Raw genomic sequence first — 16,109 nt, 5'->3', positions numbered from 1 at the left:
CCAAGAAACAAGGAGATTGTGAATTCTAGTCCCACCTTAGGCAGGAAGGCCAACCTTGGGCCAGTTACACTCTCTCACTCCAACCCACCTCACAGGATTGTTGTTGTGGAGAAAATAGGAGAAGGAAAGTGTATTAAGTATATTTACTGTCTTGAGTTATAAAAATCATAAAGGTGGGATAAAAATAAATCAGTGAGCAAGGGGTTTGATCAGAGTTTCTCATTTCAGCCCACTAATTTATTATGTAAGAATAAGACGGACTCTTTGGGTTTTTTTTTTTTTAAGAGAACAGTAAATAAATGTTTCTCTCATGTCATATAGCATATACAGTTCAGGTAGCAGAGAAAGCTGCCAGCGGTGGACTAGCAGATGCTAATTCGAAAGCCTTATTGCTTTGCAACGGACCTTTAGAACATTATGAATTCCTTACCAAAGTGGAGCAGCTGAGGAATGATGAACAGCAAAGGAAAGTCATGCGGTGCCTGCAGAAGTTACACGAAAGTCTTCAAGGCTACAACCTCAGTCCAAAACACATATTCTCAAAGGTAACATTCTTCTGTTATGCATTTTTGCAGCAGATTTGGTGTCTGGTTCACATGCTTTTTCTGAATTTGGTTGCAACAGCTCTGTAAATAATGTTATTTAATTCTCTCACTTCATGCCTAAGAGACTGAGACTGAGAAGATAAGACAAAACAACAAGGCTGAGTATCAGAAATAGTAATAATTATTTGATGGCAGTCAAGGTATAAATAAGATTGATATTTTTAATTCTCCCCAGTGCAATTAAATTTAGCAAATTTTACTGATTTTTTTCATGAGAAATATTCTGCTATCAAATTGATCTGTAACCTATATTCAGTTCCTAAATAAAACAAATTTGGAACAAGTTATTAATAATAATTTACCAATTTTTGCTAGAATAAAACTCAGTTTCCACTGTTCTAAACTTGAAATATACTTAAGTGGTGTATTATTATTACCTGAATAACACTGATTATTGTTGTGTCTACAAGAATGCACACATTCTATAGAAGATTTTGGATTGTTCAATCTTTAATATGTGTAGTGTAGAAGGTAGTATCCTGAACCTACAAAGAGTTCTTTGCCAGAAGGTGGCAGAGTCATACTGTTGTAATCTGAAGAAAATAGTTCAGATTTTTGTGCTTTGCTGTACTTATTCTAGTTGCTTTTAACATTTCTTTTTGGTAAAAACCTGCAAGTTTTGTCCTCTAGTACTAGACTGGACAGAGGAAAACACCAGAAGCCTCTTCAAAATTAATCCATTAATCAATATCCATTGATTAAAAACTAACCTACAGGATAATGTGAAAGAAATGAACATGAGGCAAGAAGTAAGAATACCAGGCAAAATCGATGAAATGAATTGGGTAGAAATCAGCAGACAAAGACAGTAAAGAGGAGCCTATTGGATAAATTTAGCATTGCCAAAGAGTAAGCAACAGTGTTCCCTCATCTGAGAGCTTATTCATATTTGCTGCTGGATAAATTGCAGTTCTTGGATAGGTTGCAGTTTGAACCTTAGGCCCTTATGTAAAAAAAACCAGACCTCTTCATATCAGACTGGTATAATGGAGAATAGGTTGATGTTTTAATTAAAAAAAAACATGATTTAAAAATATCACTGCAGATACTGTAGGAATTATTTTTGAAGACATAAACTTTAGAAAAAGTATATTGTTTACTTATTTTGGGGGGGGGAAATCGGCAGCAGGCAAGTGGGAGTGATCAAGTAGGGAATTAGCCTTGAGTCATTGTATATTTGCAAGAGACCTAGGAATGCCCCTGCCCCAAATTTCATGTGACTTTGTACCCAAGGAAGGGCAAGCAACCTGGAAAGATTCTTCTATTATAGGTAGGATAAAATACAGGTAGTCCTTGACTTACGATTGCAATTGAGCCCAAAATTTCTGTTGTTAAGTGAGCTTTGCCCCATTTTACCTCAGTTTCTTATCCCCTTTCTTGCCTCAGTTGTTAAGTGAGTCACTGCAGTTGATAAGTTAATAACCCAGTTGTTAAGTGAATCTGGTTTTCCCATTGACTTTGCTGGTCAGAAGGTTGCAAAAGGCGATCCCATGACCTTGGGACACAGCAGCGGTCATAAGTATGAACCAGTTGCCAAGCGTCTGAATTTTGATCTCGTGACCATGGGTCTGCTACAGAGGTCATGACTGTGAAAAACGGTCCTAAGTCCCTTTTTCAGTGCCCTTATAACTTTGAATGGTCACAAACTGAATTGTTGTAAGTTGAGGACTACCTGTAGTTAACTTGAACATTTCACATCTGGATCTGCTTGCTTGCCCCTGACAATTTTATATATACCACACTGCTAACGTTTTTGAGTATTTTAAGTATACTTGATCTAGTGGGAATATGCAAATTTGTATATCTTATTTAAAAAGCAAATGTGTTTATTTTAAGGGGAGATTTATTATCTCCTTTTCCCTGCTCCCAAGTCAGTTCTGGAAATGGACCATTAACGCTTCGCTTCCTCAACAAACTTTTCTGTAGAAATCTCCCCTCCAACTTATCTATGGGTAAGAGATTCAGCTGATACTTTTTGTTAAGCCTGGATTCCCCAACGGGTGTTAAGGAAAACAAACTAAACAGAATGTACAGCGAAGTCAGATAGGAAGACAGGTAAATGTGTGAGATAAGTTTTCTAGTTAACACGCAGTAAAAATACAGATACGCTTGTGCTATCAAAAATATAGTTTATTCCATTTAAGAATTATAGCATAGTCAAAATAACGGTCCATTAGTCATATATCAATTTCAGTCAAGTCTTGTCGGGGATACTCTATTTGCAAAGTCCGTGTTGAATAGCCAATGTCAGTTCACTTACAATAAATCAGTCCAATCTTTATCTTCTCTCTGTTGAGAAAAATCAACACTCCTTTTTCTCTCCCCGTTCCAGCAAGAACGCAGTCATCAATCCATCCAGTAATTAGGGATCTTCAAGCCAGAGAGAGCGAGCTGCAATTGCCTCGCTTCTTATATAGTGCTTTTACAACCACACCCTTAATTACATTCTTGCAGTTAAAGTTACACACACTTTAACTAACAAACCATGATACCTTATTTATTATTTTTACCCAAACCAGTTAGGGTAAACAATGTTATCCCTAACATTTTTAACCAGCATCCTTCTGGCAACCAAAAAAACTTTTAGCGCCAATACACAAGCTGTTTCTGGTTGCAGTCTTTCCTTTACCCTAACTCTGACATGCTGCAGATGGGGGAAGAGATGATAATGTTAGAGAAGTGATCCAGAACAAGGTTTCAACTCAAGCTAAAATGAATAAAATTTAAATTTCTTATTTACATAAGTAACTTACAAGAGTTCATTTAATGACTGTTCACAGTTACACTGAAAAAAAGTGAGTCATGACCGTTTTCCACATGACCATTGCAGCATCCGCATGGTCAAAATTCAGATGCTTAGCAACTGACTCATATTTATGACGGTTGCAGTGTCCCAGGTTCATGGGATACCCTTTTGTGACCTTCTGACAAGCAAAGTGAATGGGGAAGCCAAATTCAATTAACAAACAGGTTACTAACTTATGAATTGCAGTGATTCAGTTAACAACTGTGGCAAGAAAGGTCATAAAATGGGGCAAAATTCACTTAACAACTATCTCATTTAGCAAGAGAGACATTGGGTTCAATTGTAATAAGTTGAGGACTGTCTGTATATTTGCACTAATTGCTCCCTTAAGTTTTAAATATTTTTTTCTATTTCTGTTCCATAAAAATTACGGGCTGATAGCACTTTTTCAGGGGTATATTAGGATCATATCCATGAGTCTGGAGAACTCCAAGCATCCTAAGTGTCTTGTGTTGTGCATTTTAATTTATAACTAGAATGAGCCCTTTCTGAATATATTAGGCATCCCTGACTCAATTGTATATTTCAGTGAATTATTAGGCGAAGCTGGTAATACCTTCCCCATGCTACAAAGGTAAACGTGACATCTTCCTGGAAATTCGAATGAATATGTATTTTTTGTGTGGAATTATTTAGATTAAGAAAACAATGAATATAGCACATAAAAAAGTTTGGATAGCTTTTCAATCAGAACTTTGTAACACCTGCTTTAGCAGAAATAAACAGCTCTTCTATGAGAATGTTTCTGTTCTAGCTTTTGGCATTTTTCCCATTCTTCTTTACAAACTCTGCTAATTCAGAAATATTCTTGGATTTTACCAATATGTACATTTTGTCCTTGAGATCTCCCATAGATTTCAATGTGTCAGAGTATAGTCATGAACTGGAATAGAGCATGGTAACAAGGTCAGCCAATGAATAGGCACAGCAACTAAATCAGCCAATGAGGATAGTTTGGAAACTGAAACTAAAAGTAGCCTAGGCCTGGCTCTGTTGTTAAGCTCTTCAGCTCTGAAGCTATGTTGAGCTCTGAGCCTGTCTACTGAAGGTAAAACTAACTTGCTTGCTTGCTGAAGACTGAAGCTATGCTCTGAATTTGCAAAATGTTTCTGTTTGAGTTTGCTCCATGTTGGAGAAATCTACAACTGGTTTGTAAAATCTACTTGTGTTTATAAAGATGTTAAATGAAGCATCAGCCATCTGTGTTTATTTTTCTGTCGCTGAATTATCACTGCAAAACTCTCAATACAATGCTATTCAGATGGGGACTGTGAAGGCCACACTAAAACCTTCAACTTTTTTCCCTCCTCAAAATAATTCCTTGTCGATTTGAAACATGTTTCAGATTTCTTCCTGAACGAAATATTCAGACATCTTTTAGTTCAGGATTCTTCACTGATTGTGGACATTAGTTTCTATTTTTATATTTAGTTGACTCAACTCTTGAAAAATACCAAAGATGAATGTGTATTCATACCTTCGACATTTCTCTCTCCCCCACAAAAGAAGACTAAAATAATAACTTATTAAACTTAATTTCCATTAACATAATGTATTTCATTATAAAATTCATGATCTTATTTGGCATATACAAATCATTCTTAAACGTAGAAATTGCTTTCACAAATTGTCACATGTGTAGCAGAAAGGAAAAAAGGGGGAGAACTAAGAAGGGGATGAGAAAGAAGAAAACTAATTTTCCAGAGGAGGAGACGAAAAGAGGAAAGGAGAACAACAAAGAATGAATGAAGCAGTAACTGGACCAAAAGAAGAAGAGAATTGCAAAATGTTACATTATATTCACAGGACAATGAGAGCTTTCCAAGCAGCGGCGGCAGCAGAGTCTACAGCCACATGCACCTCCTGCCCATTCCTTTTTTTCCCAACAAATTCTTCTGATTTTATCAGCAAGCAAAAGGGTCTTCTTGCCTACTGAGCAGGTAGAAGAGAAATAGGAGATTTTTCTCTCCTTTCTGAGATTCCTGAGAGTTTTTTTATCTCCTGAAGAAATGGAGATGAATCCCAGCTGTCCAGTACCATGTTTCTTTCTTTTATACTCTGAACTGAGGAAGCTTCTTGGATGAGAAACGAAGGAGGAAACCAGGAAAGTCCTGTTGCCTTTTGAGAAGCACCTGTGGGGCATTGTTGTGAACAGAAATAAATAAATAAATTTATTGAATTTATATACTGGCCAAGTTTCAGTGACTTGTGGCAGAGATGGGTATAGCCATGAAGTTCATTGCCTCATAGGTTCATCCCAAGTAATCATTGGCTCAACACATGGACAGAACTGGTTATTATATGGACCTTTTCTTCTTCTCGTTTTGGGGTTTCAGGGCAGTTGTGGGTTTATCTGTTATCTGTCTCTAGTTTACTTGTTGTGGTGCAGTTATGGGGCTATCTGAATATGGAGGGTAACACCTTTACCAAGTTGTATATTTTAATTGCTTCTTAGTCCAAATGAAATTAACAGCCACCTAAGATGCCTGCGGAACTGAAGAGGACTGATGGATCTGGATAGTTTCCAGAGGACTCTTGGGAAAGTTTCCCAGTGATTTAGCAATTACCTGCCTAGCATTAGGAGGAGACTGGGGTCTAAAAGAAATTGCCCCTCAAGCAACCTCTCTCTGTAAACCGATGCTGGGTTACTCCTTCTTTTTCTGAGGAGTTCCAGGAGATGAGGCAACCTAAGCAATTCCTAGAGCACTGGTGGAGGAAGAATAAAAATGGATGTGACTGAACACAAGTATGGACTGTAGTGATAAAGAGAAGTGTGAGATAGACATAAAAATGAACCAACGGACTTTTGATAATCTGATCCATAGGATGCTTTATTAGGAAAAATACTGCAGTATGGACCCCCTTACTCCAAAAACAAAAAGAAAAGGAGACACTCCCTTTTAGTGAATACAGCTTATATAGGTTTATCAAATCATATGGTTACATAACACTTCCTGTTTCCCATATATGAACGTTATACAACATTTTCATAAGAAAGTTCCAACCTTCCATGGAAAACTCCCAACATTCTCATTATAGTCAGATTTCCTGTTATTCAAATTCCAGAAGATTATAAGAAAACCATTGATATCTCTTAATGTAACGTCTAATGTCAGAGCACCCCAGCACATACCTCTAACTTCTGCCAAGTACATAGTTTTGCAATCTTGTATAATTTCTAGCAGAAAACACATTACATAAATGTTCTGAGCTTTAAAAGTTCAGCCTGCGAACACAAAATGACTTCAGTTCGGCTCTTTACATTCTCAGGTGTAATAACCAAATTTTCACCTATAACAAGAAGCAAAAACCTCTGCTGAAATTTATATGGGGCAGTGCATCACCTGGTCTTTTCAGACTTTGTTGTAGCCTTTGATACCCTCAATGATGGTATCTTTCTAAAGCATCTGCAAGAATTGTAGCTACTGTTTTACAGTGGTTTTGCTTCTTCAGAAGGTGGTTGTATTTGTTGGGACGGGAAGATGAGAGATGGGCTTGAAAGGTATTACCCCTCCCCTTTCTTTAATATTTATTTATTTTATTATTTATTTATTTGATTTGTCAATCATTTACAAGATAATAGGTATAAGTATAAGCATGAGTAAGAATACAGGAAATAGGTACGAATAAATAGGGACAATAGGACAGGGATAGTAGGCATGATTGTGCATTTATGCACGCCCCTTATAGACTTCTTAGGAATGGGGTGAGGCAATAGTGGATAGTTTGAGGTTAAAGGAGTGAGGGTTAGAGGATGTAACAACAGAGTCAGGTAGTACATTCCAGGCATTGACCACTCTGTTGCTGAAGTTGTACTTTCTGCAATCAAGTTTGGAGCAGTTAACATTAATAAATAAATTAATTAATAAACAATTAATACATGTAAATTAACATTTACATATTGGGAGGGGTCATGTAGATTTGGGGTGAGGTACATTCAGTTTGCTGATTATATTTATAAGGTTTTGTCTAGAGGCTATCAGTGTGGATGAGAGAAAATGAGCTAAAATTGAACCCTAGAACCTGAAGTTGCTTTTTGTCCATCACCTTCTATCAGTTTCAGTGGTCTTTCTTGAAGGAGGTAGCACTATTCTTGAGAGAACAAATCTATTACTTTTTTTGGGGGGGGGGGCTTCTGTAAAAGCAAGGACAGGTTGTGCCCAAAAGACTTTTGCCCACTCTGGCTGTTATGACTTGGAGCAGTTGTTCAGAGAATTATTCTCTCATCATGATGCATATACTTCAATGCATTCCTCATGGGGTTTGAAGACCACTCAGAAACTGCAACTGTGCAAGATACAGAGACCCGTGTGTGATAGATATTGAATAGTGTGTTTGTGCAACGCTGGTATCATGGGCCTTGCACTGGCTGCCAGTAGGCTTCTGGATGCAGTTCAAAAGCTGGTTTTAACGTATAAAATGATACATGGCATAATATGTTCAGGAGTGTCTCCTCCAACTGGATTCAACCTATCTAAGGTGTCTTTCTCAAGAGAAACTGCTAGTAATGCTTTATTTCTGAGAAGTGGGCAGGAGGTTGTGTTGTGGAGGTACTGTTCCTACATGATAACCTGTTCCTCTGGAATGGTATCCCAGTGCAAGTAAGATTGGTTCCATCAGTAATAAGCTTCCAGAAGCTACTTGAAACAGAGTTAATCTGGAGGCTTTGGGTGAATTGTGAGGGTTGTGTTATTTTCATTTTAATTTAACCTAATTTTAATTGCATTTTCTGTGGATATTTTCATTGTGATATTTTGTTGTGAACCTTCAAGAGCTGAAAAATGTGAATATATGTATGTATGTGTATGTGTATGTGTATGTGTATGTATATGTATATGTATGTATGTGTGTATGTGTATGTATATGTATATATGTATATATGTGTGTGTATGTATGTATATATATATATATATATATATATATATATATATATATATACACACACACATATATATATATATGTGTGTGTGTGTGTGTGTGTGTGTGTGGTATTCAGCTTTGTTTGGGTATTTTCCCACGTCATTATAGTTGTGCTTTTAAAGTTGTAGCAATGTTTCGGCAGAATCTCATCTGCCATTATCAGGCTTCTGTATTGTGTTGGTTTGTGAGTCAGACTTTCACAGCCGTTTCTGTTTTAAATTTGGGGCTAGCCTACGCTGTGCCAGAATGGTTTTTTCTTCATCCTGATTGGTTGGGAGTCTTGGTCTGTGTTTATTGGTCTTGGAGTTTGCTGTGTTCTGCTTGATTGGTGTTTCTAATATCTTCTGTCTGTTTTGTAGCTTTTTTTGTCTTGATTGGCTGGCAACATTGTGTTTCCTGTATTGGAGGCTTTTAGTGCGGCTTGGCTCTGAGTAAATGGACGGCCATCATTTATTAGGAAGCTAGGTTTCATCTGGGTGCCTGGTTGGGGTGTGTTTGAGCTGGAGGTATTGCGGGGAGTCTGTTTGTGCCCAGGTGTTTGGCTGGCTTGTGGTGTGGAGATTTTTTTGTTTGAGAGTGCAGACTTCCAGATAATTGACAGTCTGGTGGAGTCATCTCTAAAGCATGAATAGAAGAGATGACTCCATATATGTCATAAATAAACCACTGAAAAGATGGTCTGTTTACATGTAATTTCTATATAATTTTCACTATAGAATTATTCAAAATGCTCAACCTACTGGGCTTGAAAAGATATTAAAAAGAATATTTAGGGTTTTTGTCCTTTCCAATTTCCCTTATTGTGTGCTTGATCAACCAAAATAATATTTGAGCTTTCAAGCAGCAGAGCAGGCTTTGTTCTTTTAATGCAGTAGTTGAATTGAGTTTGGAAGCTATATTGACTTTGCAATGAATATATCATGTTGTTTTCCTATTTTGCTTTTATCCAGGAAGATAAAATATAATTATTTTCTTAATTTACAGCTTTTTACAAGACGTAAATCTCCAAAAGGCCTTTATATCTATGGTGATGTTGGTAAGTTGAAAGATTTTAACTGAAACATGGCCAATTTTGTTTTAGCATATTTGCACACTTTTCCAGATTTATAGCTAACTAATAAGCTAACTTTCTTTTCCAATGACAGCAATGAGATTAAATAGAACAAAGCACCCCAGGCTGAGCTTCTAATGACCTGTATTTAGTTTGCTTTGACATTACAGAGCAAATCAAGAGTTGGAGCAATGTCAGGTAATGAAATGGATCAACGTAGTGTGCTTTGTGATATGAAATCCCTGGACCCTGTGAGCCTTGATTGCATATGGCAGGGAGGGCTCTTGTTTTGATGCCCTTGTTATGTGGAAGGGGGATTTTAGTTGAGTTGAATACTTGGTCTGACAGAAAGATGTATTTATGACTAATCTATTTTTTAAAAAAAGAACGGAGATATTCTCATTTATTTTTAACGAATAATGCTCGGTGTATTTCAGACAGAAACAATGAGTGCATTTGTTGATTTTGATATTATATTTTAGATATAATACAAATGATCTTGCCCATGTTAGTTGAAGTCTTGCTTCAAAGATAATGATTTTGTACTGTTCAGATCATGATTATGATTTCATTAGCTTAATGCTAATGAACAGTCATTACTGTAATCAGTACATAGTGTTTTAAATTAACAACCTGTTGGGTATGTGTGTTTTTATTTGAAGGCACAGGAAAGACAATGGTGATGGACATATTTTATTCTCATCTACAAGTAGAAAGAAAAAAGAGAGTCCATTTCCATGGCTTCATGCTTGATGTGCATAAAAGTAAGTTTAAATCTTTCTGGTACAATACAGTATGTTAACAGGTATCTTCCGTGTTATCTATCATCCTGTTTCTTCTTAATTCTTTGTTTGGCACCCGCTGGAAGACTGTCAGTTGAAAGCCGAAAAGAAAGGAATTAACATAGACTGTATGGGGAAGTGTTCAACCTGATTTTTCAGTTAGAATAGAGCTGTCTTGCAACACCCCTAGGAATTAATTGAGGGAAAACATTGAGGATTTGAGTTAGTAGGCTTCATTTTCCTTGAGTAAGTACCAGTGGACAGTCAATCACTTATTTAATTCATTGGTACTTATTTGCATGATTAAAAATTCAGAGCATCTGCTGGAAAATGGTGATATGTGGTCTTGCAACACTTATAGAGAGAGATTGAACAATATTGTGAAAATACCAAAACTTTTTACAATAGTCAGCAGCAAGTGAAGAGTGAACTTGTGTTATAATGTATTTGTTGGCCTTTCAGTTGCCATAAGGCCCTGATTTAAAAGTTGAATAGCAAAAAGATGTCATGTCAAGTTGAAGGTGGAACAGGGTAACTGAAAGAGAGTGACTGATTTCCACCAACTGCTGTATACACACGCACACGTGCGCGCGCACACACACACACACACTCACACTCTTAGTGTTTTGACTATTGGCTGAATTCTTGGGGTACCAAAGAATATTTACATCCTGCCGATATTGTATTAGCATTTGTGAACCTAAACAAGGGAAAAGTTGGCATGGACCATCCTTCTCAGTGCCAGAAAAAAAATATTTTCCATAATGAACTCTCCAGTAAAATTGCTCTTTGCAAATATACAGGTTTTTGTGTAATACATGACATAGTAAATGAAATAGATGGTACAATGTACTTGTTATTCGTTTATTTAGAAACTAGAGGTGAAGATTTAGTTAGCTATTTTAATGTACAAAGATCTTCTATTTTCCATTATATTAACATTTAGTTTTTAAAGCTTCCTAGTCTTTTGTAAGCTTTCCTTGTTTCTCCTTTATTTCCTTGTTCACATTTCTTTGTATTTGCTCTAGTCCGTGAACTTAAATTTGTTTCTCAACAGTATACAACAATATCAACATAGACAATGTGCTTTTAATATATACTTATATAGAGAAAGAAACCAAACTAAATAATATGTGTTGTTGGATAATATCTTGACCCCCTTTATGATATTCTGGATATATTGCAAAGAGGGGAAAAGCCATGGGATGCTGCATGAATCAAGGACACTCACTGGATGGGAAAATGCTTTGTAGTTGTAATTGTTTTTCTAAAATTGAAAGAATGGAATTAGCACAGAATTACTGCGAAAAAAAGTTACTTCTATTAACATGTAAATATAACCTTTGTTTTGAGTCTATTTCCAACATGTTTACTAAGTATCTTGCAAAATGTTCACTTCAGGAATCCATTGCCTTAAACAGCGTCTGCCAAAAAGAAAAGCTGGATTAATGGCTAAATCATATGATCCAATAGCTCCTATAGCTGATGAAATCAGTGAGGAAGCTTGTCTCTTGTGTTTTGATGAATTTCAGGTAAGTAAGAATATATTATAAGAAATATACATTCCTTTCATCCTGGGGAAAAAAGATGTCTGGTAGCAATTTTTTTTACTGTTATTAACTTTATATGCTGAAGGTTTCTTTTTAATTTTTTCTCATTGAAACATTTATTTATTCATATAAATGGAGAAGCAAAATTTGTCACAGTTAATATGATCTTGAATGCATAAAATTTTAGATGCATGTAGATAGCATTATTATATCAGTGCTATCTGCTAAACTGGAATCTTTTTTGAAAATTCACAGTCTGGTTTATATTACACTTTACATTCAATTTTAAAATATTGTTTAATCATACATTCTGCATATACAACACAGACTGTATTTCTGTATATCTAAATAAGTGTGTCTATATTATTAGTATGTGGACATATTGTATTTCTATGCGTACACATACATATGGACATACACATATACATGTATACATACAAACACCATTCATATTACAATTTGTCCAATTGAGTCTGCTTTAATCGTATATTTTGGAAATAATTGAGCTCCTACCACCCATATTTTATCCACATTCTCACAGATTCTGGCCTATGTTGCTCCAGATTAAAATTGTCAGTGTAAGCAAAGATTTAATTTTTACATGTAACCTTCTCAATAGTCAAAATTTCATTCTGCATAGACATTCATAGGTTATTTGTTTATATTGTTTTAACTTGTTTTCTTTTAAAAATAAAATAGGTTAATTAAATCTTACAAGTTACTTTTTCATATGCCAAACCTTTATTTAAGATGAAAGTAATCACTATGTATAAAAGAATTGGGACCAGGAAATGCCTAACCCACTCTGTGCCCTGCAACATGGAAAAATAAATGACAAACATTGGGGGAGGGGAAAATTTATCAAAGAAAATAAGAGCATAAAGCTACTCTGGCTAAGCCCTAGGAGGAAGATGAGAATTAAAGTAAAATAAATAAATTTTCCGGGATTATTAAAAGGAAACATCCTAGTGGAGAATAGTTTTTGTGGGGGGAACTCCTGAAGTTCCGCCCATTGTACCGAGACCGCGTGCAGCTGGATGGACACGATCAAGGCCGACCTAGAGTTCCAGACCTGACATTGTGAAGCATTACTAGGAAGTTGTGTCGTGTGTGTGAAGAAAAGAAGAAGAAGAAGAAGTGTGTGTGTGTGATTGTGCGCGCATGTGCACACTTTTAAGTCAACTTTTTGATTCCTGACAAATGCTTGGATTAGCGCTAGTTCTAGAAGTGGTTTGCTATTGCCTCCTTCCTAAGGTTAAGAAAAAGTGACTGGCTCAAGGTCACCCAGATGGCTTTTTCCCCTAAAGTAGGACTAGAACTCACAGTATCCTAGTTTCTAGCCTGAGGCCTTACTCTCTATACCAGGGCTGTCCAACCTTGGCCCCTTGAAGCTTGGCGGACTTCAACTCCCAGAATTCCCCAGCCAGCAAAGCTGGCTGGGGAATTCTGGGAGTTGAAGTCCGCCAAGCTTCAAGGGGCCAAGGTTGGACAGCCCTGGTCTATACCAAACTGATTCTCTCCTTTTAACATTGCAATTTAAAATGTGACATCAAGTATTCTGATTTTCTTAGAGTCTCAATTATTATGGACAGTACTGATACTACTTTGTAGTTTTTCTTGCATTGCAGTCATAGAACAGTTGAGAATATTTTTGGAAGAAGAAAATAGCTGTGTTCAAGCAGTGAATGGATTTCTGAATTGAAGTGCATTCTTTTTTCCGTGTTTAATGAAGTATTTCCATTTCATAACTTCCCTATTCCACAAAGCCCTTTGTTAATCTTGAGGATGCATCTTTATGCTTTAAAGCTGAAAGCAGGATTTTCTGCAATTTTTAGTTGTCAGAAGAAATTGTCAATTTGGTTTCAGTTTGGAAGTTTAAGAAGCCTAGGTCAAAGTTCTCCTTTTTGTTGGTTGGATATTTCTACTTGGCATGTGAAAATCCACAGCTGGGTTAATAGTAATCAAGGTGGCACAAGGCAATCAAATGTGTTTGTTTCCTGACAGGTGATAAATCTGTTGAGGAGTTCATCATTAAAGTCCTTATAATCCCATTGTGTCCCTAGCATATCCTGCTACTGAGCTACAGACCACTTGTAAATGACCAGTAGAGAATAGGGAATATGATAAGTAGCTTGAATTAGCCAAAAGCAAATTACACCAGTCTAGCCTAATTTCCTCCTTTGATACAAAACTGGCATAGTGGGCTATGGAGATGTAGTATGTGTAATATACCTTGACTTTAAGCCTTGGATACTGTTGAGTGGATACCGGAGGTAAGCTTTAGAGTGCATAGCCAGCGTGTATTAATGGACTATCACAAAGATGAAATTTAATGGTTTTAATGAATTACATAGATGAATAGATATTTCAAAGGTAGTGATGATAGATCTGAATTTTGGGCAAACTATACTAATAACAGAAACAACATTAGATTTTCTATTATACAAAAATCTATTATAAGAAATATATGAGCAAAATATTTCATCTTGTACTTAACAAGTGCAAAGATAAAAAATAAATTATGCCACAATGTCTATTAAAATTAATTGTCTGATTTTAAAAAAGTTTTCCTCTCACACATTTTTGGAGGTGAAAATTTGAAATCTAGAATTTCCTTTAAATTTCCCTTTGGTATACACCATATTTTTATCACTTTTATTCATACTTGAATTTACTGTAGAAGAAGCTCCTTGTTTAGTTCTCTTTTCCCATGAACAAGACAATTATTCCTATAAAATTCTTTGCAAGTTTAGCTTTGTTTTCTTTTACTATTTTCTTGCAACAATGCCTTTATCACACTACACATTGTACAACCTCTCTCATCCTCTTAGCAATATCTCTGTTTTTCTCATCTACAGCATTTTCATTCCTCATCCTTACACCCTGCATTTTTCATACTTTCTATCAATATAAATCCAGACACTTCTGTAGCACTCTGTAACACAATTCTTTTAACTTTATTTCCTTCTATTCACTTCCCATTCATTTTGTGGCTAAATTAATCTATTTCCTAATACTTTTTTCTATAAAACATTCAAATATTCTCTTCTAGTTCCTCAGATCAACTCAGCTTAACAAAGCTCAACTTAGGTCTCCTTCCTTTCCGTCCCCTCCTCTTCCCTCCATCATATGTCTCACATTCGGAACCTGAATATGGAGTTCACCAAAGAATATCCATTCTTAATACTTATTACATCTCTGAATGCCCAATCATTTTATTTTATCATCTAATTTTCATCCATTCACATCACCCAAGAAAATAATTTTTCCACTGAATAACATTCACTCAGACTGTTGCACATTTTTATCCTGGAACTTATCCCTATTTTTCCCTTATCAGTTTTTATTGGAATGTAAGTTCCAATTAACAACCTGTGGTTTCCTACTTTTTATATGCATTCACCTTAACTTGCATCACATTAATTCATTTTTCACATATATACATTTAGCCCTTTCATTCATAATTAAATACATTCTTAACTTCTTTAAATGTATTCATAAGCTTCACTTTAGAAGAACAGACCACCATTACTCAAATCTATTACTGTACGCTCTTTATTTTCCTCATAGTTTCACAGACACATAATGTATCTATTTCCTCGTTTTTAATATATATAGTACAGTAGATACCTGTCCTAAATGAACTGAAGCTTCATTAAACTTTGCATTTGTGATGACGGGGGGAGGGGGGGATACAACATAAACACAGTCACAAAAACCCGGTGAAGCCCCTTTTATTCCTTAACATTGCTTCCAAGCTCCAAATATCCTTGACGGAAGACAAAAACTCCCACACAAGCAGTTACAAGAAGAAGGGAAAAACACAAACCAGGCAAGATAAGGGCTGGAGGACATCCACAGATAACAGAACACACACTGGGAAGGACGGCAAACTTGGAGAGGAACCATAAACTAGAGATATTTCCATGCTTTGTTTCCTACGCATGTCCATCCTCTTATTCAGTTCTCACACCTGCAGCCCATGAAGAGGATCAAGGCCCTCTCCTCCCGAGTAGACCACGTCTCTCCCTTATCCTCTCCTCCCTGCGTGCCCTAGAATGGAGAAGGGATGGGCCTGGGTCCTCCTCTGACTGCTGAGCTGGCTTCTGCCATTCCCCAGCCTCCTCCACAACCTCCAAGAGCCACACTTCCACTCCCTGTCGGCTGTTTGTCCTTTCTCTCAGAGTCAGTCTCCACCAGGGGCATGACAGCATTATTTACAAGTAGCATGAGATATAACTCTGCTGTTCTGTCTTCTCACTCATGCCACATTGTGTGCCTCAAAGTTGAATAGCTGTGGAGTATTGCCTCACTTTTCCGATTCTGCAGTCCAGCAAACTAGTATTTGTGTGATACTTTTCTTTCACTGGCTTAAGAACAAAACCCGATGCTTCA

At 36.4% G+C, this 16,109-nt stretch overlaps 1 protein-coding gene across 1 annotated transcript in view; it reads left to right on the top strand.

Annotated features, from left to right (window-relative positions):
- Window positions 1-16,109, top strand: part of AFG1L (AFG1 like ATPase) — a 65,324-nt gene that overhangs the window by 6,765 nt on the left and 42,450 nt on the right. The window contains exons 2-5 of the mRNA XM_026666637.2: window positions 322-545; window positions 9,316-9,367; window positions 10,045-10,146; window positions 11,566-11,696. Coding sequence (XP_026522422.2) covers window positions 322-545; window positions 9,316-9,367; window positions 10,045-10,146; window positions 11,566-11,696 — 509 coding nt within the window. The remainder of the gene's footprint in view (window positions 1-321; window positions 546-9,315; window positions 9,368-10,044; window positions 10,147-11,565; window positions 11,697-16,109) is intronic.

This window comes from Notechis scutatus, chromosome 1, assembly GCF_049901735.1.
Source record: "Notechis scutatus isolate UNSWTSFEM ecotype Mainland chromosome 1, rNotScu1.2, whole genome shotgun sequence".
In the NCBI taxonomy this organism is placed as follows: domain Eukaryota; kingdom Metazoa; phylum Chordata; class Lepidosauria; order Squamata; family Elapidae; genus Notechis; species Notechis scutatus.
Note: the sequence above shows the minus strand (reverse complement) of the source record. Positions and strands in the feature narration are given on the sequence as shown.